We start from the raw sequence: 27764 nt of genomic DNA, 5'->3' as shown, positions 1-27764 counted from the left end.
GGTTCCAATACTTCATAATCTGTTAACAGGACATCAAATGCCGGGTAAGGATAGTATCCAACGATAAGATTTACATGCTTGAGATCCATTTTATCATTGCTCATGAAAACTTTAACCGCGTCAGACAATATGTAAATATTAAAATATTTTGGCTCTGACGATACTCCTTATTTCGTCCGGCCTTTTTTATTATTCTTTAATAGACAAAAGTTTTATGTATAATGTCGATGATAAAATATGATAGGTTTCAACGATTTTCTTATCTTCGACCTGATCTAGATAAAATTGAAGATTGTAATCGACTGACAAAATCGCATCAGCATGTAGAACAATCACAATTTGATCAAGAAACATATGTTTCCTGTACCTGATGATCAACTTGCCGATGAACACGGTATTATACCTCAGCACGAACAAGTTTATGTCGTAGCACAATCACGATATAATGTTAAACATCAGCTTGCAAAAAAGATTAAAAAATTGGTTTTACTGTCGCAGAGCATCAGTTATTTTTTGGGAGATACTTAAACCATTTATGCGTATTGGACAACTTGAAGTGTGCGGTCGTCAATATATATAAAATTTGATTTAAATTTGGTAAAGATTTTAAACTTGTTGATAGATTTAACAGAAGATCGAAGACAGTATCTGATATCGCTGTGAAGACCCATTAATTACAAGTCTGTTCTGCTAAAATTTGAAAAGATCTACGGCAACTAATCGGATCGCTAGCAATCTAATCGGATCGCTAGTGATCTAATCAAAGATCTTTGTTCTTACTAGTTGGTATCCAACTGTTAAAACTATCACCGTAACCGCGCCATTTGACCAAATTGTATTACCTCGTTTTTTTATCACTCGTTCGATAACAAAAATATCTTAAGTTGTTAGTTGAAGTTCTTACTCATCAAAACTTCCTGTGACATTTTCATTTGTAAGATCTTTTAGCCCGTATGTTTCCGGTATTATTGTTAAAATCTTGTCGATGACAAATACTTTCTCAAACAAATTCAGGGTAAAACCTTTTTCTGATTTTTTTTTTTGTTAATGAAATTCCGACACGATCACCAACGTTAAACTTGTGTCTGCGATATATGTTCTCGTTTGCAATAACTGGAATTTTATAGCAGTCGTTCAATGACGTTACAACTGTTCTGTGTGCAATGTTATTATAATCCGTTATCATCGTTGGAAGATCATCAATATATCTGATGGTGTTGTTTGCTGTAAGATATTTGTAAATCTTTTCTTTTATTGTACGATTAACTCATTCGACAATAACAATCTTTCCTTCGTTACCGGTAACATATTTTTGAAATTATTTTGTCTCAGAAACTGCTCGAATATTTCGTTAAAAAGCTCTGATCCATGGTCAGTCCAGATTTTGTTTGGTTTTCGATCCGTCTTAACAAAAATATCTTCAAGCGCATTTGTTGTCGTCGATCCAGTTTTATCAGAAATAGGGACACTAAACGCGTATTTGCTACGGTGGTAAAAAAAAAACGTTAAACAAGGATCTTTTGTTATCGTTGTACTTTGCAATGTTTTTCATATCTGCTAGATCTATCGCCCAGATATCATCAACTTCCTTTGCGACGACATTCCGTCGTTTATACGTTTTTTTTAGGTCTATGTAGCTCATGTGTTAGCGTCTCCATCTCAAGTTTCTGAGGTATCCCAAGGCCAAGTTTATATTTTGATCCAATGATACCTTGTACTAGTTTTCTGTCAAATCATTCTCGCATACTATCCGATTTCATATCGTAGTTCGTCAAGCATTACCCGCTCGCAACCTTTTTTGTCGTCGACGTGATCACGATAACAGATATCATGACGTATCGTAATTGCAATGTAAGGTTCTTGTCCCGGTAACGGATTGTCATTTTCATGGAGTTGCTGATCACGTGGATTCCACGGTCCTGTATATTTATATCCTGGCAATGTCTAATCTCCCTTTGGTTTCGGTAATGTGCCAATAATTTTATGTATATCCAATCATGATCCAATGACAGCTCTATGATTGAAACTGTGGCAATAAGCAACTATCCTATTTTGTTAAAGGCACAGCTCTTTGTTCACATTCTCGCAATTACATTTCATTTATTTTTAGTCGCTTACTAAATTAACTTTATCGTCAGAAATTATTGTCGGAGTGCTAGCACTCTGGTTTTGCATTGCACAACTACCGGTTATTGTATCACCGAATTTATCTTGTTTAAGGAACATACTCTTTCTCTTACCACAGACATCACATATACTTTTCAACATTTTTCTGTTGATAGCGGTTGTTTCTGCTGTTTCTTGATGTTATTGGTATTGGTTCTGCATTTGAGACAGTATGTTGTCATTTTATACTTGATGTCAGACAAAATTAATCTTAAGATCGTTTACGATCCAAGTACCGCTTTACGCTCATTGCTGAGGCTAGGAAACGGGTCAAATTTCAAAATAAACTTAAAAAAATACCCGATTTGCCATCAGACTTGGACGGTATCGTCCCAGACATCCGCAAGATAAAAATAACATAATAATAACAAAAAGCTGAAGTTCCAAGTGGCTCAAGGTGATTAGAGTTACAATTTTTTATATATCTTTTAAAGATGTATTCTTTGATAACATCACTCGGAGGAAGACAGCACGAGTCAAATTAGTTGTTGTTGTAAAGTGCTACCCAGTGAGTTCCAGATCCGTCCTTGAAATCTTGGATAGTGATAACACAGGTTTGATTAGCAGTTGGTGATTTATTTGCTAACTCATTTTTTAAAAATACTCCGATAAATCCGCTTATATCATTAGGTTTATTTAACGCGGGCGCCTTCGCTGGCTGAGCCATGTCAAGAGAATGGACCCAGGTCGCATTCCCAAGGACCTGTTATATGGGGAGTTAGCAGAAGGTGCACGACCAACTGGACGACCACATCTGCGCTACAAAGATGTTTGCAAGAAGGATATGAAGACAGCAAACATCAATGTCAACGACTGGGAGAGCTGTGCAAACAACCGTTCCAGCTGGCGTCTAGCTGTCAGGCAGGGAGTTCAAAACGCAGAGGAAAAGAGAAGAATAAAGCAAGCTGAAAAGAGAGCTAAAAAGAAGGATAAGCAAAAGCGTACTTTGGAGCTATGCCATCGTCTCTCGTAGACGGACGGATGCCAAGAAACGCGGACGATTTCATTATTTGAGTTCCAGAAGTCGTCGATGATTTCATCGTCTGGTTCTCGGTAACATCAGTCCTCGGCCACGACTTCCGCGAGTCCGTATACCTGCCTTCAATGTTCTATCCCTAACAAATTTGGTAATAAACTTTCCGCTATCCCTGCTAGCAGCGGACTTATGAACCCGCCCCATATCGCATTTTGGTTCGTTCTTGTGGTTCTTTTTTGTCATAGGAGTTTTGCGTGGTCGTGTTGTCGGCATTGTAATTATTCTCGATCAGATAAAATTTGGATTTTATAGCGGCCCCTGTTACGGCAACTGTTGATTCCGTCACCGGTAGCTCCGTCTCAGGATACAGCTTTATGCCGCTCTTTATAATGCACCTAACGCTGCAGCAAAGTCTAACGTTCCTACCAAAGGTAATGTCTTTCGCAATAGTGTTTGTGCTAAAGTAGCTATCGTTGATCCTGTTTATCCAATAAGGACCGCTTTCGATTTGGCAAATGCTATTATTTGTGCCAAGTATAAAAGGCTTACCTTTAATAGTTTATTTGTCGTTGCGTCAGAAGTAATTTTGTTGGAACGCTACACATTTTGAAATATATTTTTAATGAAACCACTTTTCGTGTAGCTATAGCTCATGCTATTTTTTGTATTTGTCCTTGTGACAGATTAATAACACGCAAAATATATTTCATTATCGATTTTATCATATAATATTATAGTGTTTTACCCTCCATTGCTATGCAATCCAAGTGCTTGCACATTACACTTGGACAGACATTCAACCTCGTACAGCGTCAAGTGTTATATATCTGTCAGATGTTATAAGTGTATGAGCGTCATACTGATTTGCTGGTTCAGCTCCTGAAGCCTCTCCTAACATCCCTGTTACTTCAATGTCAGCTGTTAATCCAACAGCTCGTTCGCTGTGCTTACTAACATCAAAATGAAATATCTGGTAAAGAAATCGAAATTCTTCGACTGATATCTGAGACCCAATTCTTCGACTGATATCTGAGATCCACTGTCAGTGTCCTGATATTTTTTGCATCCCCTCTGTTAGATACAGATAAACACGAGATACATTTTTATCGACATTGGCAGCAAACTTACATTCGATCGCTCGTTCATGTCATTGCTTAAAATGGATTCTAACAAATATTATCTTACGTCAATGTGATCGAAAACAGAATTGTTTAGCAGCTGATTATTCGTCGATCTTGTCGTTGAAACACAACAGATACATGACGCGTAACTGTTCATTGTTATCTGCCATGTGTTAGCAGCTGAATTTCGTTCAGTTGTTTGATAAACCTTGTGCTGTTCGAGACCTATCTTTCTGCTGTACGCGGCTAACATTGCCTCAAGCTCTATTAATTTTGAGACGGATACAACAACTCGAGGAATCCACAGAGCAAGCTTAGAAATCACAAAATTAAAATTATTATTAATAATTATCAACACCAACAACACCATCAACGTTTCTCGTAAAACAATCGCTTTGATCAGCTCTGTCAAGTATAATAGTATATTTTATGCCACGAAATACTTTGTCATAGTCGCGAAAAAAATTGTGCTAAACGGTACCATCGTCTTAACTTGTCTTGATCCGTCTGTGAAGCTGTTAGTTTAGCGTAACCTGCATTATATTGTTCAATTTCAAATTTTTGTTATCCTATTTAATATTGTCAGCATTGCAACTCCATCAGGTGCGGCGGCAGGTGGACGGAAAAAGGACACACTTTTGTCAGCAAAGTCCTTACATCATCTGCATCTTCAGCTACAGCTGGTGCAATGATTCCAAGAGATTCAGAGTTAGCAATAAAAAAATCTTGTTAACGTTAAATTAGCAGCAGCATCAAATTTATTTATTTGAAGAAAACATTTCCGTTTCCAGTATCTCTGAACCACATCATATTTGTTGAAACAGATCTAGAGTAATCATTGCAAAACGATACAATGTTTAAGATTATGCTTGCAACTGGTAGCTGCATATAAATATCTTCAACTGTTTGAATGGCGATTTGATATATAACGCTTTTAAACAAACTTCTTTGTACGGCAGTATAAATACATCTTCGTCTCGAGTATTAAATGTTATAATCCACATCGTGTTAGGCTCATTAGAGTTCTCGTCAAGATATTCAATATACTTGACCTAAGTTGCAGAGTCGTCTATGGTTATCTCACAGCATGGTCAAGATAATTTTTATAGACGTTTTTATTGCAATCGTCTAACAAAATCATGATTAATTTACAATCACACAGAACGCAGCAACATCAGGTTTTGGTCTAGCTCGTCTTACGAGTTTTCTAACAATCTTTTTCACCACAAAAAGTACTCGTATTTCCGGATTTATGTTTTCAACGCTAGAGGTCCTTTTTCAAGTTTGTCGATGTTTCAGATATATACACTCGATGACCTAGTATAGGTCTGGCGCCCCAGCACGCTGTGATTTTAATGTAATTATAATATATGTTTATTGCTCCTCCATCGACCAGACTTGCATAAGAGTTTTATTATTAATATTAAACCCAAAATCGGAGATCAAAATAGGTGATGCTGATCAGCTAGACCTAGAAAATGTGGAAGAGGCAAGAGCAATAAATATAATTGCTCGAATGAAAAAATGAACTTTCCGTTTCCCTGGTTTAACTGAGAAGAGCGACAATTGTTCTAGGGTTTCAGGAATGATATGCCCTCAACTGAAATCCGCTATCAGAGACTTTGATATAATTAGCAAATACTGTCATGTAAACGATTGCGAGGTGCGGCGGTTAAAGGTTAAAAAATATTTGATAAATGCACTGCTCGAGCTAAATAAAGAAAAGCTTTTGACTACTGATAAATCTAACCTTGTAAAAACAAAATGTCATGGTGGTAAGAAACCAGAGTTAGAGCAACTAAAAACGAATCACTACGAGCTTGACAAACAAGCTGAAACAAGGAAGCACAAGTTTCTAAAATAAAATCCTAAGCTCAAGGACACATTTCCTAAAAACGTAAAGTATTGCGTGTGCTCGGTATGAACTATTATGATAAAAGGACGATGTTAGAAATAGTAGATGACAGTACTGACACTAACCTGCTCACAACAGCATATCTAGTTTTGATAGACTCTCTCAACGGCGATAAAGAAAAGTATAACGTAAATCACATTGATGTTCGTCCATCGGTGTCGGTGAGGACGATTTAATGTCATCGATTCACTGGAGGTGGATCTGGAGATGGATGATCAGTCCGATCCGGGCCCAGAAGAGTCTGTTGCAGTGGGGACATGGATGTGCAGGTTGCTGGCCGAGAGTTGCGGAACTGATGTTCCTGGATTTGCGCAGATCACGTTTTGCAGCTGCGTCCACCAGTCTTTTCTGCTCAAAGGCTTCCGCACCAGTGTTGACTTAACTGCGCCAAGCAGATCGGTTATCATCGACAATCTCCCAGCTATCAGGATCAATGCTTAGGTTCTTCAGCGAAGCCTTGAGGGTGTCCTTGCATCTCTTTTTTTGCCACCGTAAGATCTTTTGCCTTGTTGTAGCTCTCCATAAAAGACCTTCTTAGGTAGGCGTTCTACCGGCATGCGAACAACATGGCCAGCCCATCGGAGTCGTGCCTTGCACAGCATGGTGTGGATGCTTGTAATGCCGGCCTTAGTGAGCACCTCTGTGTTTGGTACCTTGTCCTGCCATCTGATTTTCAGTAGCTTCCTCAGGGAGCTCATATGGGAGTGGTTCAGTTTTTTAACATGGCGGCTATACACAATCCATGTCTCGCAAGCATAGAGGAGGGTGGTGAGAACAACCGCTGCGTAGACTTTGAGTTTGGTGGCAAGCTTGATGCCTCTCCTATCCCAGACATTTGAACGGAGTCTACCAAATGCTATGCTGGCTTTGGCAATCCTAGTGTTGACCTCATCGTCTATGTGGGCTGCTTGTGAGAGGGTGCTGCTGAGGTATGTGAACCTGTCTACATTTTTGAGCTTATGGCATTGACAGTGACGGATGGCTCCAGGTAATCGTCTCCAGGAGCTGGCCTCGGTCTTGCTGGTAGAGATGGTGAGGCCGAAGTTGGAGCACGCTGTGGAAAAATGTCCATGCTATGTTGCCTGCCTGCCTCCGTGCCGGAGTTGAGGGCACAGTCATCTGCAAACAGCAGGTCGCGAATGTTCTCAACTTGGACTTTGGTTTTGGCTTGGAGCCTCCTCGAGTTGAACAACTTCCCATCCAAACGGTATCTGAGACCTACTCCAACATCGCCGTCCTTGAAAGCATCCATCAACATTGAGGAGAACATGAGGCTGAAGAGAGTGGGGGCTTAGACGCATCCTTGTTTCACACCATTTGTAATTGCAAAGGGTTTGGAATAGTTACCCTGGTCCTTGACTCTGGCAAGCATGCCATCGTGAAACGTTTTCAGCATTTCAATGAAGACTTCTGGACATCCTAATTTGATCCATGATCCTCCAAAGGCCTTCTCGGCTGACAGTGTCGAATGCCTTAGTCAGGTCCACGAAGGTGGTGTATAGCTGGACATTTTGTTCAAGACATTTTTCTTGCAACTGTCTGGGAGCAAAGATCATGTCGATGGTGCCTCTCTCCGTTCTGAAGCCACACTAGCTTTCTGGCAGTATGCCATGATCAATGAATTCTGTGAGTCTGTTCAGCAGTAGCCTGGCAAGGACCTTGTCAGCGATGCAGAGTAGAGAGATTCCTCTATGGTTGTCGCAGGACTGGCGATTGCCTTTGCGTTTGTAAAGGTGGACGATAGATGCATCTTTGAATTCCTGGGGTATGCGTTTCATCTTCGACATGCCACAGAACATCTCTGTTAGTCTTCCCACTAACTTAGGCCCACTAGACTTGTAGATCTCAGCTGGGATGTAGTCTGCTCCTGGAGCTTTTCCACTAGACAGGAGCTCAATGGCCTTAAGAGTCTCCAGCACTGTTGGAGGGTCAGCCAACCTATCGTTGATCTCCACCTGTCGTAGACGGTTGATCACTACATCGTTGATGGAAGAGGGTCTGTTGACGATACCGTCAAAGTGTTCCTCCCAGCGATCCAGTATCTTCTCCTTCTCGGTTATGAGAATGCTGCCATTGGAACGCAAGAGTGGGGCTGTACCTGATGTTACTGGGCCATAAACATTACGAAGAGCACTACAGAAATTATTCATGTCGTGTCTGTCGGCAAAAGACTGGATATCATCAGCCTTTCGGCTCAGTCATGTGTCCTGCATCTCGCCTAGTTTCTTCTGCACAGCTTGGCGAACTCTGCTGAAGACATCTTTCTTTGCAGCGTACATGGGGTCGATGTTGTATGCACGTTGGAGATGATGCTTCTCCTATAACAGAGACTGTATTTCTTCACGGTTCTCGTCAAACCAGTCTTGGTGCTTTCGCGCAGTGACGCCAACGGCTTCAGATGCAGTGGAGTACAACAGATGTTTGAAGGCTATCCAGCATTTCTCTACGTCGTTGGTATCAGAGTAAGTGGTTTCTAGCTGGCTTGTCAAAGCTTCAGACAGAGCTTGCTCATTGTTGCAGACTTTCAGCCTGGAGACGTTGAGTCGTTTTGGGACTTTAATTCCCTGTGGGCGTCTGGGAGGTTGAATTTTTGTATTCATCTTGGAGATCAGTTGCCTGTGGTCTGTCCAGCAGTCAGCACCACACATGGCCTTGGTCACACGAACATCCTGCCTGTCATTCCTACGAACTAAGACGTAGTCGATCTGATGCCAACGCTTAGACCGTTGGTGCATCCAAGTTGTTTTATTGCGTTTAGGCAGAAGGAAGATGGTGTTTGTGACCAGGAGATCAAATGTTGCGTACATTCTCAAGAGTAGATGTAGATTACTGTTGCAGTTGCCAATTCCATGTCTACCAAAAACTCCCTTTCACGAGATGTGGTCCGCGCCAACTCTGGCGTTAAAATCAACAAGAATGATCAGCTTGTCTGACTTTGGTACCGAAGCAATCAGAGTTTACAGATCCTGGTAGAACTTGTCTTTGGCTTCCTCCGAGTACGTCATGGTTGGTGCATAAGCACTAATGAGTGTGGCTTGCTTTTTTCCATGTAAGGGTAGCTTCAGCACTATAAGCCGGTCATTAATTCCCTTCGGTAAGATGAAGAGCTTATTCACCAAACTCGACTTGACAGCGAATCCAACTCCAGACTTCCGACGTTCATCGGTGCAACGTCCACTCCAGAAAAAGGTGTAACCAGCTCCAACTTCAGTCAGTTGGCCCTCGTCGGCCAAGCGAGTTTCACTTAGGGTTGCTATCTCTATCTTGTAGCGAGCAAGTTCTTTTTCAATCAGAGCAGTTCTTCTCTCTGCTATGTCAGCCTCTGCACGATCCAATAGAGTGCGTATGTTCCACGCACCAAGAGTGAGCGGAACTTGTTGGGTTTTCTTTTGTGTTTCGACCGCAAGAATGGGATTCCCTCCAGCCGAGGTAAGCTGGTCGGGGTAGATGAAGCAGGCTTGTTTTAGGGCATCTTTTCTAGCCCCTTTCTCAGGCTATGGAGGTAAGCAGCGCTATCCTGAAGAGGTCTTCTTAGTCGCTCAGACGGCTGCCGACATCCATTTCTGCATCAGATCAATGGAAGACGATCATATAGCCCGAGCCGCCTGCGTGCAGGTCCGCCACTACGGCTACCAGTGCATCGACACCTGTCGCGTCGCAGCTCGCCCATCTCCACAGGACTTGGGCACGGGTGATGACATATATGACTTGCGCGTGAGTTGGATTAAAGTGAGGAAGAGTTGCTCTGCGTCAGCCTCACTCTGTCGTCCAGACTCCACTTTGTCCAGTTGCAAGACGTAGTCAAGGCGGCTGGATTGGAGACTGGATGCAGTGGATGACCAAGGCGTCCTACGTGTCTTGCCGTGCTCTTAGCGCTCCACATCGCTTTGATGGGTCCGCCTTTCTGCCCGTTGACCAGCTGGTGGTTCTTCCGCGCAGTCCGCCGGTTCCAGGCTTCACATGCAATGGGTGACAATCCCTGACTTACCGGGGATCTGAAACCCATCAGTTACCCTCAACCTGGTTTGGCTGGCCAGTCGAAGCCGTTGCCCGTGGTGTGGCCGCTGGGCATGCTACAGTTTCTTGGAGCCACAGGTGAGAGTTGAACTCCAAGTGAAGACCAAAGGTGGACTAGATACCTCGAGGGAGTACGACTGCTACCCCCACCTGAGGTACTACCCCTCCATGAGACTCTTACACCACTAAACACAGTATCATAAATTGAGTCTAGAATTGAGTTATATGATAGTGTCGAATGATATATATTTTATCAAGAGCTTGATGAAAGTACAACTGTTAAAAAAACGATTCAAAAGACGGTGGAAATTACTGACAAGTAAAATACAAAAAAAAAACAACAAAAAAAAACAATGAGCTGATTGCCGGATACCTAAAGCTACCCACCATAACTATAGGGGAACCTTAACGATCTTTTAAGTTTTGCAACAGTATATGCAATCCTCAGGCAACATCTAGTACTTAAAATTTTTAAACGGGGTCAGTTATTTTATGTTATTTGTTATATTGACGAAAAAGAATATATTTATCGTAACAGAGTTAATGATATTACTGTAATACCAACACATTTTGATCCTCCATTTTCATCACCAGTTTTACCAGATATAAGATATGATGATATCTCATCTGAAGTGTATGATATGTACAGAGAGTTTATTTCAGATCCTGTCAATAAAAAAATTAGTGCTCTGATTGATAAGGTTTTAGCTGAAAATAGGTTTACTACGGCTATTCAAATAATTACAAAAACAGTTTCATGATGAACGGAAATAACAGAATTCAATCAAATTTCCTCAGGTCTCCAAGAAAACATATATATATATATATATATATATATATATATATATATATATATATATATATATATATATATATATATATATATATATAAATATTAAAGACACTTTACTGTATCAGACGCGCCAGAAAATATTATAGCAGAATAATTAGCGCGCTAATTATATTCCAATATTACTTACAACAGCTGAAATTGCTTCATTCGCCGAACCGCAAACCCATTATTGTTATTTGTGTTGGGGATATGTATTTTTTATCAACAATAAATAAAAAGATCGAGCCAAAATACGAGGACAAAAATAATTCATGTAAAATAGCAATATGTCTATCGCGTTTTTCTGGACTCGAACCCGTTTTGCAGTTTCCACTAGTCGATCTAACGTTTGTCCGAACACCTTAATCACACGACTATTAAGCTTTTACATATATGAAATGTAGACATATAACTATATGCAGTAGACACTAATCTCCTTGTAGTGTGTGATTAAATCGATATTTAATAAATTCTTAGCGAGTTATTAATAGGGCATTCATTTTAACAGACCTACATATCTCAGCGAGTTATTAATTGGGGATAGGAACTTTGTGTGAATGTTAGGTATAGTAATTTTGTGTGAAATATCATATAAAAATTGCTAGCAATCTCTAGCATTTGTATGCGAAATAGATGAGTAATCTTCTATAAAGGTGTGTTCTGGATCAAACACTATTTTGTTTGACGACGGCGACGATTCAATGGCATGTCTTCATGTCAGTAATCGATTATGAAATAGACGCTGTTGCCTCAACAAAGTTTGTTTTCCTAGTTGTTTAGACTTACTTGAGGGGGTTATGGAGGGGGAAAATTATGTTGTCGTCAAGTTCAAAATAGGGTTTTGGGCCCGAACATCACCTTAAAAGACTACTCTCGTAACAATATAGGGTGGCATGATTTTTTTCTTCAGCATGATATCAAAGCATGTGACATTCAAACGGTTTTTACTGGTTCACACCTTTATGTACTATAAAACCGATTTTGCCGTATGTATATTTCGGACATTTATACAATAGCATTCTAATGAATAATGGATGCATATGAGAAATGAAGTAATGTCCTACTCAGCACAAAAAAATGGGATTTAGAGTCATTTCTGTCCCTCGCCAGTTTGGCCCGGGTCGATGAAACGCTTCTTCGTCGAATCTATACGGCTGTGTTGCGTTGGTCCTCATACGTTTTTATTAGAGATATACTTTGCGTTTTCATAAACATGTTTTCATTGGAATAGTATAACAGTGATCAGCAAACTGCCAGTGATCACAGTTACAATATACAGAAACAAAGTTTTAAATAATAATAATAATAATAATAATGTTTTAGCACATGTCGGAAAAATATTATGCATATATCACTTGTACAAGGAAAACGTTTGATGACAAATGGCAACGTTACAAGCATATTTTTGAGGTTTACAAATCACATCTACAATTTAGAATACGCTGAGCTATGTCCACAGATAAAATGAAACAAGTGTGCATTGATGAATGTATGGGTTTATTTTTTGCAATGCTTTTACTGAGTATTTTGGAGAAGGAAAAAGATGGAATAGTTATGTATACATGTTTATAGAGCAGAGCAGCTACAAAGGTGTTAATCAGAAGACTGGTAATGTAATATTTTTTTCCTAATTGATGTATTTATTTATTTTCAGAAGATTGGTAGTAAAGTAAATAAACATTTAAAATGATAACAAAATGCAAGTAAAGAAAATATTTAATGTATAAATTATTTTGATAACAATAAATGAATGTCAAATATAGTCGTAACTTGCATATGTGCATGGGTATGTATGTATGTATGTATGTGGAGGGGTGTAGCCAAACCTGTAATAACGATCACCTTAGATCAGCGGTCACCTATTCACGACGGTCATTCTTATTTCCCCCCGGCAAATTTCCTATATAAATGTCATGTATGTAATGGTCACCCACTTTCTGCTCACAGCGGCCATGTGTTTTCTAACTAACCAACTATTTCGCCCTGCTTTAAGCTGTCACTAACGCGTATGTACAGTGACGGCTCAGTCACTAGCGCGTATCTACATTAACCGCTCAATCTTTCACTTCACGAGGAAGGCGTTATTGAGAGTTAAGATAAAGGAATTTTATGTGAATCGATGCGTAAAGGTCTGTTTCCTTACTTGTATTCACCGCACTCAGGTCATGTCGACAGTGTAACTCAAAGGTGGCAGTATATCAAATTCGAAAGCGAGGAAGTTTTTATCATTACGATAGAGGCTCAAATCAATTAATTTGCTAGAAGATGGGAAAACTAGTTGCGTTGTAGCTGCAGAAACATAAATCACCATTTGGGTCATTGAGACATGTAGAGTTTGATATCGTCATCTCTTTGCCCATGAATTTGGGGTCGGATCAGGTGAACTGTTGGGGTGGGGGAGCCAAAATTTATAAAGGGACCTGACTTTCCTAGAAAGTAAGCGAGTGCAGTAAAATTTACTAACAGCGTTGTCAGAGCGTGGCTGGCCAAACAAGTAGTGTGGCAGATAGATCTACCTACGCTAAGGAAAATTCCCGTGGACGGTTTGATATGAGAACGCCAATGTAGATCGGTTACGAATGTGTGGTTATGCCTGGTCATAGCAACTTTGAAGAACGCAATTACACGATCAGTGCGTGTAAGACAAGCTGAAGTAATTGAGTAGCCACCCGTGTTGGGCTTCTTCGAAGATAATCTTGTACGGTCCGGTTAGCTGGCAGGAGGATAACGTCGTGCTACTAACCCGGTATGGTCCGTTGACGCATTCACGATCTCGAACTATATTAACATTCCGGAACAGGAAATACGCAACCGTACAGCGCCAGCGTGGATCAAGTTAATATTACCACCAAGTAGGAGTATTTAAGGGAAGACTTACAAGTCATTACCTCGAATATGGAAGTATCTCCAATATTTATTTCAGCCAACTCTGTTACCCTTTCGCTTTGACCCGGTGCGCGTTTGTAGTGATTATATCAGGCAATTTCCACCGCTTTATTCCATCAGTGACAAACTCACCTTGGTGCAATGATACACACCCATTTGATATTCCGTGATGAAATAAGATACGTCGCTTGTATAAATTCACATCGTTGCCGAAGACACTCCACGTAAATGTCGTACTTGAGTACTATCTCCACAACCAATATAAGCACTCCTTTGGCTTTCTTGATGTTTTTGTCAGGCATTCCGGATCCATTGGGGGAAAATTACAGTAAAGCACATATTAGGTCTCAGTCAAACAAATTTCTCAAAGGGTTTGCCAGTTCACTCATCTTTGAATTTCCCCACAACTTTCTTGCTGGCTTTGATGAGCAGTGGATGATCTTTCGAGACCTCGCTGGTATCAAATTCGTTGAAAGCGATGTTGTACCCATGTCGACGTATACATCATTATTGGTCATGATCAGGAACGAATACATGTCCGTGTACTGTGTCTTGTCGTTGTCGCTGTACCGCGGTTTCACGTTGTTGTAATATAACTCAGATATGAGCAGCATTGATAGGTCCTACAGGGACGCAGTTTCATAGATAGGTTTTTGTCAACTTTGATTTGGATTTTGTTTTACTGTGCACGGCAATCCACCATCAATTATCTTGCGCAATTCGAATGCTCGGTTCGCGATAAACGTGTGAACTTTTTGCTGTTGACCTTCCTGGAACGTGGCATTGTTCATAAATTTCAAGTTCATTTGAGGCGGCCGTTCGCAGAACCGTTTTCATCTGGATGTCAGGAGCAATCCACACGGACTGGAGAATCCGTGGTACCCGGTGAAATTTATACTCACGCATCCCCAGGATCGTTCGTGGACAAGACAATTAAGTGTCCAGGGCAGAGTTGGAACCATCTTGGTGCATTCGGTGAATTTGCCAACAAAACTGCTCCACGACAGCGTTTTTGGGGCCAGTGGATAATCGTTGTGGGTCCGGTAAAGCGCATCCGGCAACATCAGATCAACATCAGCTTCAAAGAAATGTCTGATATCGCCGTTGCTGTTGTACTAACATAGGGGCATATGTTGTACCATCATCCACTCCTACAAGTTACAGTTAGCAATATATATGTTGTAACTATTTTGGCAGGTTAGGTCATATCCATAGAGGCCCGGATTGTTCACTCAAGCATAACAGTGACATAGAAATTGCACTGAAAATACTACGTTCGACGAACAAATGTTAATCAAAGTCAGTGAGCAGTTAAAACTCGACGCGGATTTTCGATGGTATTGCATACCGGGCCATTCCTGGCGACGGCAACGAGAAGAAGTGCGCGGAGTCGGACTTTTACTTTACTCGGAAGTGTCGCGATCGCGAAATGCATCAAAGACTTTGCAACTATGAAAAATTAGTGAGTAAATACAAATCGTGGTAGTCACCGATATTTCAGCAAAGAAACGCAGACCAGATGTTGTTTTCACGCGCGCATTCATCAGCGCAAATGCATTCCAGGGAAAGTGATAACGAAAATGCCTCAACTGGTGGCAACTGATTTCCTGAAAACTTTGTCCAGCCTCTCGTATACTCGTACGGGTAAATTCATTGGCATGTATGCAGCTTCAGGTGTTACCTCAGCGCCACCGTACCGAGGAGTGATTGTGAAATGATCTTTACATTCCTCTGGAAGGTTGCCAACAAGTGTGTCAAGGCTTGAAATGAGAAAATACAGCTGTCAATAGACTTCAGTTAATCCAGTTAGAATATTATTTTTTGTCTATGGTATAGCGAGGTCATCATATAGGCGCAGGTTATGAAGAACAACTTGAATTTTTATTCGTGATGGTTAAATTGATAGCTGCATGTTGCATGTACGGTGTGAAGCTCCTATGTACGCGCCAGTGATGTAGCAGTGGAACTTTTTGATGGGTGAAAATGAAAATTCCTTCGTCAATCCAGCAATGATAAGTCGCAAAACAGTCTCAAATGCCTTCACGGGTCATAACCATGTCCTTGGGCGAGGAAAGTTTTACTTGAATCCATTCAGCTGTAACTTCAATCGATTTAATAAACATCGCAACCGCTTCCATATCACGGTTTAATACTGGTGGTTCCGTCGCTCCTCTGCATCGGACGACGGTGTACCAAAGCCCGAATGGTACTTGTTTTAGCAACTACGGAAATATTCAGAAACTCAAATTCCACGTAGATCGCATATGGGACCTTCATCTTTGTTTGCGTCACAGTAAATTTCAGAATATTCTAACCATGCTCTGACACGATCGTATACTATGACTTCTCGCTGACAACCCCGCAGTAAAGTCATGCTTGTCAAGCAGCTGTTGCTTAGTGAATAAATGCAGCGTCGAGATGGACACGTTCTGTTATTGTGCTTGCTGTACTAGGGAAAATATGTTATCCAGACTTAATGATGCCCTAAATATTACTCAACAACAACAGCCCAACTTTAATTTGATGTGTATGTCTGGAATAGTCGAATTGGCTCAAGGTTTTTTCCCCAAGGGTACACATTAACGACGATGCCAGAGTTGAATTGGTAAAACCTTTTTAGTTTTGCCTCAGAAGTCTGTACAGGGAATTCTGTATCGCCAAACTCGACTTCATCCATGTACTGCTCGTATTTTTGTACGGTTGATCTATATTATCACGTGCGTGATGCACCGGGGAGAAGATAGGACATTCAAACAATGGTTGTCGTGTTTATCATGTATATCACTGTTCACAGCGGAATACACGCTCATGATGGAATATAACTGGGTCCAAGAAATATTCTGTATCGCAAAATCCTAACATAAACTTCTGCACATCTGGAAAGAGTCCGTATTTATAGGTTACTGCATTTGTATGGGAAAATATGAACGAGTTTTCGGATGGAATACTGAACGAACTTGTGAGCATAGTATTTCCTTCCGACAAAACGAGTTCATATTTTCCCATACAAATGCTGTAACCTTTTTATTATATGCTCACTTTTTTATTCTCCCTAAGGTTTAATTATATAAACAAAATACACGACAAGAAACAACGTAAATGAATGAATGCCGTATTCCAAACTAAATACACAAGCGCAGATTTGTCATTACACCATGACATCATTATTAATGCGCACATAACTCCGCCCAGATAAATTTAAACTTAGTCGCGCGCTCGAGATAACTTTCGAAAGAAAATGGCGTGTCTAGTTAAAATTGAAATTTGCAGTCATATTGTGAATGAATGCGCATTGCAACAACTTTTCCATTTGATCTGGAATAAATATATTTTGGTATTTTGTTTCGATTCGACGAAAGTTTGTGATTTTGGACTGGATTCATGTGTGCTAATTATACATGAAATACATCGGACTGAAGTGGCGCGGGAGAAGAGTGTTTACGTCTGCAAATGTGTTTCTGTTTCTGTCATTGAATGTTTGAAATCATAACGTAGGAAAAATATGAAGTCTTTCAATTGCAATTACGAAAAAGACGCTATTGAATTTAATGCTTATTTCATTTTGAGTGCAGTAAGGAGGATGCAATTGCACTTATCATTGAAATTACAGCACAATTTAGAAATGTGTAATCCAGACTGAAAACCTATGACATGGCTCATGTATTCGGATTTGCAGAATTAAAAAAAAACATTTTGAGGAAATTCAAGATGTAAAACTGTAAGTATATTTTATTTTGCCATTCTTATCACCAGATAAAGAAGACAGTATATGCCTTGTCACTTGTATGTTATTTGTAAGGACCTAACATTCTGTCTTTCATACAATGTAGCTAGCCTAAATCCGTAACATTGTATCAACGCGGAATGTGCCAAAACAGCTGGGTTTTTTGGCGTCCACGAAACATGTTTTAGTTCATTCAGAAACAAATTTAAACAACCACAACGTAAAGAGCCTCTTACGCGAGTGTATATGATTTGTTTACAAATCAAAAGTGCTGGCGTATGCGTCATTGTTTGTTTACAATAGAAAGTAGTTCCTTTATTCACGTAAATGCTATATGTGTATTGTCGCGCGCGGTCAATATCGGGGAATATTGAACGATTCTGATAATGTAAAGTTAACGGGGGAAAAATGAGCATATCATAATAAACCTTCTCGGTTGTGATCATAAAACGTTTCAAGGATCTTTGCAACACTTTTATCCATTTTATATGTGATGGCCTCAGCGTCTTTGCGGTTCAAGATCACAAAGGCACCACTAGTAAAGTATCTACATACGATTTTGTCACCTTTGATGGGACCTTTGTCTGGGGAGCGGACGGAATAGTAAAGTCCACAACAAGACTGATTTCTGGACGCATGTTCAAGAGGAGCATCAGAACATTTTTGCCTGGATATATGCGTTTGATCTGATTGGCAAGTAATTTTCTAAATCTACAACACGTTTGTGTCGCATAAGTCGGAGAAATAGACACGTTGACGAGTATACGCGACAGCCTCAGTGACATTAGTAGATGAGATACTGCGGTGATTTTCTTCATCAGTGACCAATATGTGCAACGTCAACCCAAGTGACCCGTGAAGGAATTAAAATGTAACTGCGAGGCTCTTCCACGAAGCTGTCTCAGTATGGGATATCGCTCATCCGTGACAAGGCCTAATAGTGGAAGCATTCTGTTTTTCTTGCACCTTCCGATAATCTTATTCAACATTGAAAAGCGAATTGCTTGAGTTGACTCAAGGTAGGCTTGCTTTTAGAATAATAAAAGAAACTCTAATTGCTTATTCCACTAAACAATTGTAAAATTAGTGTTACTTTATTAGGCTATGAAATTGCAATTGTCTCATTCTTTAATATTATTTCATCGACAGCAACAGCAACTTTTTCTAAATTTATCTTGGAAAGTCTTAGCCGGTGCTCGCGATAATACCCGCGAGCAGATTAGCATGGTCGGCATAGATAATTAGACTCAGATCCGATGCCGCATTTGAGGTGTGGTCGAGCACCTGTGCCAACATGTAACGCGATCGATTATGATTTACAGTATTCACAATGACATGTTCTGCAGCAACGTTCTTTTTCCCAAGTCATATGCATTTGCATCTATTCTGCTGAACTTTCACTATACATGTTGTTGCTTCAGTTACCGTTGTGTCATCTCCGCGTGCATAAGGTGGTACATGGATGATACGGTCAGGCGGATTTTGTTTTGGGATTTTACTTTGTCCATCAAACTTCTTGCACTATCTTTGCGTTATGGAAATTCAAAATATTTCTTTCCCAAATCTTTATAAAAATTTGCTTGCAACCATAAATAAAATTTCCATCAAGTAGCCCAAATAAGCTGAAATGGCCCAAAACTAAGCGATGCACCAACCATTCTCTTTGAAGCGTCCATGATTTGTGTTATTCATGTGTTATGAATCAAGTATGTTAGTATGTTATTATTTTGATATTCATTAGTCTCATAACATTTCAGTTTTGTTATCCGTGACGTTGCTGTGTACGTTGTCTGCTCAACAGATAATGACTTAGTATAATTCATATCGACATGTATTATATCAAGGTTTGTTTTTAACTTGCTATAGAAAAATCCATACACCAACCATTTAGATAATTCTGAAACTGTCAATCGAGCATAAAGTTTCTTTAACATCGTCAATAATTGTTTTCTTGACTAATGACGTATATTCCTGACATTTCAAAAGATTTATTATAAGCTTTTTATATTTTGATGGGTATTTGCCTTAAATAAACATATATTCTTTATATCTAGAATTTGATAAGTGTTTATTTTACTATTAACTAATTTGGTTATTGAACAATCACACCCTACAAAGGCATTCACATTAAAAAAAATACAAATTCAAGTAAGTACATGGAAAATATTAGAAAATCTTATATCGCCAATTATTTGTATTTCTTATAATAATTTCATTTTTTCCTTAGGTTATTGAATTTGGACCTTCGTAAACGGACACGTCTATACCTTCAACATTTTCATTATGAAAGATGGCTTTTCTCAAAAAGGTTTTCAGAGGAGGGTCCTCTCAAAAGGAAGACAAATCCAGCTTGTCTGATGTGGTTTGTTTACTTCTATGTAACTGTGTGCTCACTATCATATTCCCTTAATTAGAAGCATAAATGAAGCGTGAAGTTTTAAAAAATACCCACCTACCCAAAATAAAACCGAGAAAAAATCAACAACAGTCAAAACAAATACGTAGAGACGTTCATATATTTCCTTTAAAGTGGTTTCATCCAAGCAAAGTCAATTTTTACTTATTTTAGTCTGAAAGAAGTGTTCACGTTGTATCAAAATAGTAATGGGGAAAAAGAATCGTGTTGTATTGGCTAAAATTAGCATAAATACGGTGGTCCTACATAACCTGCAGAACGATATCACTCATTAGATCATATTAAAATTGTAAAATAGTCACTATTTTTCTTTTAGAAATCATCTAAAGACGCAAACATCCTTCTCGTAGCAGCCATCGACTTTGGAACGACATTTTCTAGCTGGGCATTTTCCTTCAGGCATGAATATGAGAACAATCCAACAAACATTGTAGTCAAAAAATGGCCCAACGGGAGAAACATTTCTCTCAAGGCTCCCACATCGCTTCTTATTCGCTCTGATGGCAAAACATTAGAAGCTTTTGGATATGATGCTGAAAACATGTTTGCACGCCTAGCATCTAAGACAGAGCATCGCGAATGGTTTTTCTTCCAGAAATTCAAGATGTCTCTATTTGGCGATGAGGTATTTTTGTCTAACATTTGAAATATTTGACTAAGAAAACTGGATACAAATAAATAATTTTGGAAATTTATATGTGACTGCTGATATAATTCAAATAGGTGTCTAGAGTTAAAGGCGCTTGTTTTGGATGAAAGAGAGTAATGAGATACATTAGATGAATTTGTACTGATAGAAATTGAACGAAAACAATGGGCCAATGATTGAGGAAGATAATCAAAACTCTGTACTACTATATTTAGGGTCGCGTCAACAAATAAGAAATATATTTCACCTTTTATGGTTTAAAATTCTGCCTTCCCCACAATCAATGACAAAGTTTATTAGAATAATCCATAATCCATTGGCATCCTTTCGTCAATGTTACCCAAGGTTATAAGTAAATAAAAAAAAAATATAATCCATTTTATGCTTTTAAAATTGTTTATGTTTGTTTTATGAAACATTTTACATTTAATATTTCAGCCTATCAAACGGAACATGTTGATCAAGGATGAAGAAGGGAAAGAGCTCTCTGCGATGATTGTTTTTAGCCTTGCCATTGGGTACCTCAAGAAAGATTTATTATCTGAATGCGAAAAAGGATTCAATGGAGATTTATCAGGGAAGAATATTAGATGGGTGTTGACTGTTCCGGCAATTTGGAACGACGCAGCGAAAGAGTTTATGCGTGAAGCTGCGGAGGAGGTAATCTCAACATTGATTATTTATTTTTCTAACACTACAATTACAAAAATCATTGTAGGATATTCTAAATTCCATGAATCAAATATACATAAATTGTTCGGAGTTAGCAATGATCGATCTTGCGCTACGCTCACAGCCACTCTTGCGAATCGTATTATAATGACCCAGCCGTTTTTGGTTCATCATGCAAGACAGGAAAACTTCGAATACTTGGGTAAAACTTTAAGCGTGTAGTAATATAACCAATATTTCAGTGGAACACATAACGGTGTAGGAAATACGTGACCGTGAAAGCCTATAGCAGATAATAAAAACTCACTTATCAGAATGCAAAATTTAAGCATATAATATAATCATTCCAAATGTTTGGTAGAAACTGGGAACTACACACAGCGCTGATGCAGCCATGGATTGCTTCAGTAGTGATATATATATATATATATATATATATATATATATATATATATATATATATATATATATATATATATATATATTCCCTTTTCATAGATGAGAAATATGTCTTTTTTCGATTTTAGATGTAAGTGAACGATCAATGCAATTTCGCTCTTAGGCTTTTATGGAAATTACGTTTAATTCATGAAATAACAAGTACGCAAAATGCTGATATTTAATATTTAATAAATACCAGTATTTTTACGCCTTGGAAGCAACCATTTGATAATCAGGGTGGAAAGTTCAATGCAACAACAAGTATTAAAGTTTCTTACATGTCCTGACTAATGCTTCTGCGAAGTATTAGCAAATGAACCCAAACCGCCGGAAATATACGAAGTTGTTTAAAGCAGTCTTCTATTTGCAAGAAAACTGAAGAGACAAAAACAGTGGATATAGTTTTAACACAGCGGCAGACAAAGTGCATATATTTTCTTAAAATACTGTTTCAAAATAATTTTACTAGGCTGGAATTCCAAGAGAACAGCTCATCATTGCTCTTGAACCTGAGGCAGCTTCTCTATACTGCAAGCATATTCCTCTTCAGTCACATTCATCCAATGGAAATGAAGAGATGGTTAAATTATCTCCTCGAACAAGGTATATCATTGTTGATGTTGGAGGTAAGTCTTCAGTGAAGATCATTACATTCAAAATTCTCTCTAAATCACGTTTTGTATAATTTTTCATGTAAATTGCTTAGTTGCTATTAGATGTAAAATTTTTAGTGATAACGTTCTTCAGAGCAACGAATCTATCTGCTACAAGCAATAGGCAACATAATGAAAGTATCTGGGATTATTTGGCAGCACCAAGGGATATATAATCGTATTCAAAACAAAACATTCTATCGGTTGTGAAGGCGAGATAGGTATGAGTATTTTTATTCATTTTTCAAAACCACTAATTTTTGGACGTGGTATGTGGATTTAGTATTTCAGCAAACTTGTCAAAAAATGTATCGTTTTATTTAAGTCTTATTTAGCACTGTAGCTTACGTTTTGTAATTCGACGGTAACTTTCTCGCTGGCATTCTGCTATCAAATAATAATTAAACAGTATGTCTACAATAAAGTCAAACAAAATTTGTTCACATTGTTTAATATTGTTTGGATAAATCTTGAATGCTGACACTATATAGAATAAATTGCACAAGGGCACAATAAACTGACTTTTATTTCAAAATTAGGTTAGCAATACATACAATAAGTAAAAACTTTATGTACACTTTTCGAACACATTTTGGGCATCACTAATTGTTTATGATCAATGATGTGACAGTCCAAGTAATTAGACCGAGTACGCTAGACACTGAATCTTATAAATAAGAGTCCATAAGCCTACCATGTGTGGAAATTCATTGCAAACAACGCAAAGACGACAAAATGGACATTAAAATAGCAAATCTTTCCACGGTAATTTTAAATCTCTTAATATAAAAGGAATGTGCAGTTTTTGTTAATTCATAAAATAATTTATTTTGCTTGAGGTTGTTGTTTTTTAAATATTTTAACAGGAGAGAGACACTAACTGGAAAATAACAACAAGCAAGAATGTTAAAGCTTAATGCATATTTAGTAACAACCAATCCTGCGACATCAATTTCATCATCCAACCCCAAGAAAAAGCTCAACACATTTCATAAGTTAGTAGAGACTTACGCAATAGATGTAAACAGCAAAATATTTCTAATATGATTTTTGTTTAAAAGACAAAACAACATTTCACTGATATAATCTTTCACTTTTGTTAAATCATTGATAAGATAAAAGCAAGACACGAGTTACATTTACTCAAGAGGCCAAATAAATGATCCATCCGCAAAAGTTGCAATTTTTAAAACTTTTCAATAGAAAAATCACATGTCCTAGAATATTTTTCAAAACCTTGAGTAAATAACATGGAGCTCAATGTTTAACTCGTATTTTTACTGTTCAAGAGTAATGTCACATTTGAGTAACACCTTTAGCAGTATAGATTTACCTTGGATTCAGTATTGGTTCTTTCAAGAGATGGAATGCTATATTTTCTGTATATTTGATAATATTCTGCTACGCCACAAGGATAATACGTATGTGTTTAATTTCCTTCAATCACGTTAGCTTCAATTAATCAAAAAGATAATTCTGTCTTTACTGTGATATGGAATTTAATAATGTGCTTTCAATTCAGGTGGAACAGTCGACACGACAGTCCACGAGGTCATTGACGATCACAAAGTGAAAGAAATTTTCCAGGGATCAGGTAATGCTTGGGGAGGTCAGAGAGTGGACGAATCTTTTAAACAGTTCCTAATTAAGATATTTGGCAATCGAGTGCTTCAGGAGTTTAAAAAGGTTGCGATGGATGACTACTTTGATTTGTTTCGTGACTTTGAAGTTACGAAGAGGACAATGCAAGCATCTAGGGAGACCACACTTGATTTGAAACTGCCAGCAATACTTGTAGAGATATTCGAACAAATTTCAGAAGAGAGACTGAAAGATAGTATCACTAGGACTAATTTTGCATCGAATCTAGAGCTTTTGCCAGGGAATAAACTTAGAATGGATCAAGAAGTCTTCAAAACTTTCTTTGCAGAATCTGTGAATAGGTTAATAGATCACATGCAAGCTTTCTATGATGCGAATGGTCGGTTTAGTATATCCATTGCTCTTCTTGTCGGAGGTTTTTCAGAATCCCCTCTGCTATTTAATAGAATCAAAAACAAGTATCCTTCCTGGAAGATTGTGGTCCCTAATGATCCAGGACTTGTCGTGCTGAAAGGAGCAGTCCTTTTTGGTCACGACCCGTTGTGTATAACGTACAGGGTTTGCAGGTACACGTATGGAATATCGCATGCAGTCAGCTTTAAGGATGGAGTACATCCATTGGATAATTTAAGGTTCACTCCTAACGGTCGTCGGATTTGTAATGGTGTCTTCAAGCCGATTATAAAGAAGGGGGATTTGTATAAATGTGGGGATACCATTTACAGCTGTACACTTTATCCAGTAGATGACGACCTTGACCATGTCTTCCTTCCAATCTATGCAAGCAAAGACGAAAACGTCAAGTTCACTGCCGATTCTTCATGTGCGATGTTAGGAGAGCTTAGGGTAGATGACCTTGATATGAGAGTTCCCCGTCATGAAAGAGAAACTGATATTAAATTAATCATTGGAATTTCTGAAATTATCGTTCAGGCATCCGACAAAAGATCTGGGAAGAAACTGAAAGCATCAATTAACCTTTTGCAATGAACAATTAATACTTATCAAGTTCTAAGTAAATAATTATTGTTCAAGTGTATTTACGACTTTTGATCTCTCTCAATTGTACCTCTCGGTTCTCTGGAACTAGGCTATATTGCCATGAATGCACATAATATATGTAGTCTTTCATTAAAAAGAATAAGTTTGATTTACTTCACATGTATAAGAATATAATTTTTTTTCATAATTATCTTGATTGTCAGTGCCTTATGTAACGTTAATTAATTGATAAGGGATGGAGGGTCATTCATACATGCAATTGGCTATCTCGAAAATGGAAAGCATCTCCAGTAACTTGACAAATAAATGAGTGTTATCCTGCCTCTGTTACCACAGATATTCTTATTCACAATACACATTTGTAACATTTTACTCTTTGCTAGGTTTAAATATTCAAACCGTTTGAAAAACCAAGGGCGCAGAAAAGGTACACTGAATCTTGTCATATGCCAATGCAAAAATCTAAAGAAAATTTAAATAAAGTGCAAGATTAGGTCCAATTTGAATTTCTGTATATACATGGATAGGAGATCGTCTTCGCCGGGTAGAAAGGTAAAAATGTCTGGCGGCATGTAAAAGAGGAATCTTGCAAGCAGTTATTCTTCTGTAACTGTTATATGCAGAATAGTTTCAACACGCTATAACGAATATTCATATTGTTTTATATCACTCGACCATAGAGTAATGACCTGCTCGGATCGATATACATGGGCGAATATAACAGCAATCAGCGGTAACTAGAATCAGTGCATCTGTCTTAAGTATAGAACTGACTATGAAACAATCCAGGGGACATGCCTAATGTTCCCTGTCTAATAATCTAAGTACTATATCAGTATCATACTGGTAATATTTTCTAGTACGTGTCTGTTCAAGTAATTCCTTTAAATTACTATATTTATCTGAAAAGTTACTCTTTTCGCATTTCCTTGAATCGCTTAAAGTGTCATTAGGGTCGTGTTGTTTCCTTGTCCAAACACAAAACTTTAAATTAATAGTCTAGTCACTTCTGTGACTGGCTATTCGCGAGAAGATTTGAAATTAACTGCGAAGCTACTGATGATCCTTTTACCAGAATTATAAACTTTTTCGGCTATTTCCATTACGTGTTTCAGCTAATATTTTAAAATTTTTGCTTAGCAAATTCTCCCGTCTTTGTCTGGAAACCTGACATTAACAATAGGTATGATTATTCCACGGTCGCCTGATATCTCCACTGACAAAGCTCTGTAAATAACAATTGGCTATTCATCCCTATATAGTGGATTTGTTTTTCCATTGCTAAAGCCAATTATCTTCATACTTGGCAAAGTGAAAAATAAGCTTTTACTAGATAAAAATATAAACACTTTGAAATCTATTTACAAAAATGTTTGTCCAGTTCAATAAGGCCATAATATACATATGAATAGAACATTTGAAGTTTAAATCAGTTCATCTGTAATGTACGCTTCATTCATTTTTGTATATATAGTGTATGTATATACGGATCGATAGATAATAAAGAAATATAAATGGATTTATTTTGTCTTAACTGTCACGGTCTGTTTGTAGTGGTTATCAAACATATGACGAAATGCATGTCAATTGTTTGAAAATCTACATTTATTACATCGTTAAAGTTCACGCATGTCCAACATGGTGAAAAATAAGACGAGATTGTTTTGAATAATATAGTAATCATTACAGTAAGTTATCTCCCCATTCAGCGAACAGGAATCCTTTTTCTGATAAATGGCCACACTGATACTGATAATAAAATGCATGTTAGATATTTACTCCTCTACATTTGAAAGCAACCTACGAAAACTGGCCAATATTTACCTTCTTATTTCTTACTCGAATACTGGATATAAAACACAAACCAAACACCAAAGAGACATCCAGCTTTTATTCTGCAGTTTATAAATCGCGTCAAATCATTTTTCTTCAAATTGGCACCGTCGTAAGTAGATCATTGTTCATGAACTTCAGCCGTACCCTAAATGTACTCCTTCTTGAGAAGTAAAGTCTGTTTTATTATCGGCAATGGCACGTACAAAGCAAATGATGACTACCGAGCCATAGTTTTCACCACTGAAAATTATACTTTTTTGGAAATGGAACAGTACCTTGAAAGATGACAATAGAATCCTATAATATTTATACGGAAAGTATAGAAAAATAACAAATAAAGAATTTAGAAAATTTCAAATTGACTGATTGTTATTCACGCATCGCACAGGCTGCACGGACTGCATATGTAAAACCAAGATGTCGCAACACAGACAAGTAACAGAATTTGTTTGATACTAGACGGATTAAAGCATAGGATGTAGCTTTTCTTGAATGTACATACAAGTCTGGTACACAAGAGATAAACATGAACAAGATGTAACCAAGAAAAAGACCAATCATTTACAAGTTACTGACACTCTTTATAATCTTAGACAAATCATTTTATCGACCTTGCGGACACTTTTAACAGGAAAAGTGAAGAAACATATATTTTAAGACACAAAGGGGACACACCGATACTGCCATATGGAATTTTAGAATATGGGGATAACATCATCAATGTAGTGAAACCAGTACCTCTCTTAATGAAGATATAAAAAAACAGCGGAGCTCCATATATCGGATATACCATTAGAAATACCACTCGCAGCAGCAGTAGAAAATTTGGAGAAAATGTTTTCAAATCAAACTAAGC

At 38.1% G+C, this 27764-nt stretch overlaps 1 protein-coding gene across 1 annotated transcript; it reads left to right on the top strand.

Moving 5' to 3' along the window:
* LOC149786801 (heat shock 70 kDa protein 12A-like) lies at window positions 1–26212 on the top strand. The gene is made up of 6 exons (XM_089978262.1): window positions 1–44; window positions 19865–19999; window positions 20370–20678; window positions 21141–21362; window positions 22285–22441; window positions 23991–26212. The coding sequence occupies exons 2-6, from the start codon at window positions 19928–19930 to the stop codon at window positions 25058–25060; spliced, it is 1830 nt and encodes a 609-aa protein (XP_089834388.1). The 5' UTR covers window positions 1–44; window positions 19865–19927; the 3' UTR covers window positions 25061–26212.
* Window positions 26213–27764: the final 1552 nt, after the last annotated feature.

Source organism: Sinohyriopsis cumingii, chromosome 12 (assembly GCF_028554795.1).
Source record: "Sinohyriopsis cumingii isolate HCF-2022 chromosome 12, ASM2855479v2, whole genome shotgun sequence".
Lineage (NCBI taxonomy): Eukaryota > Metazoa > Mollusca > Bivalvia > Unionida > Unionidae > Sinohyriopsis > Sinohyriopsis cumingii.
Note: the sequence above shows the minus strand (reverse complement) of the source record. Positions and strands in the feature narration are given on the sequence as shown.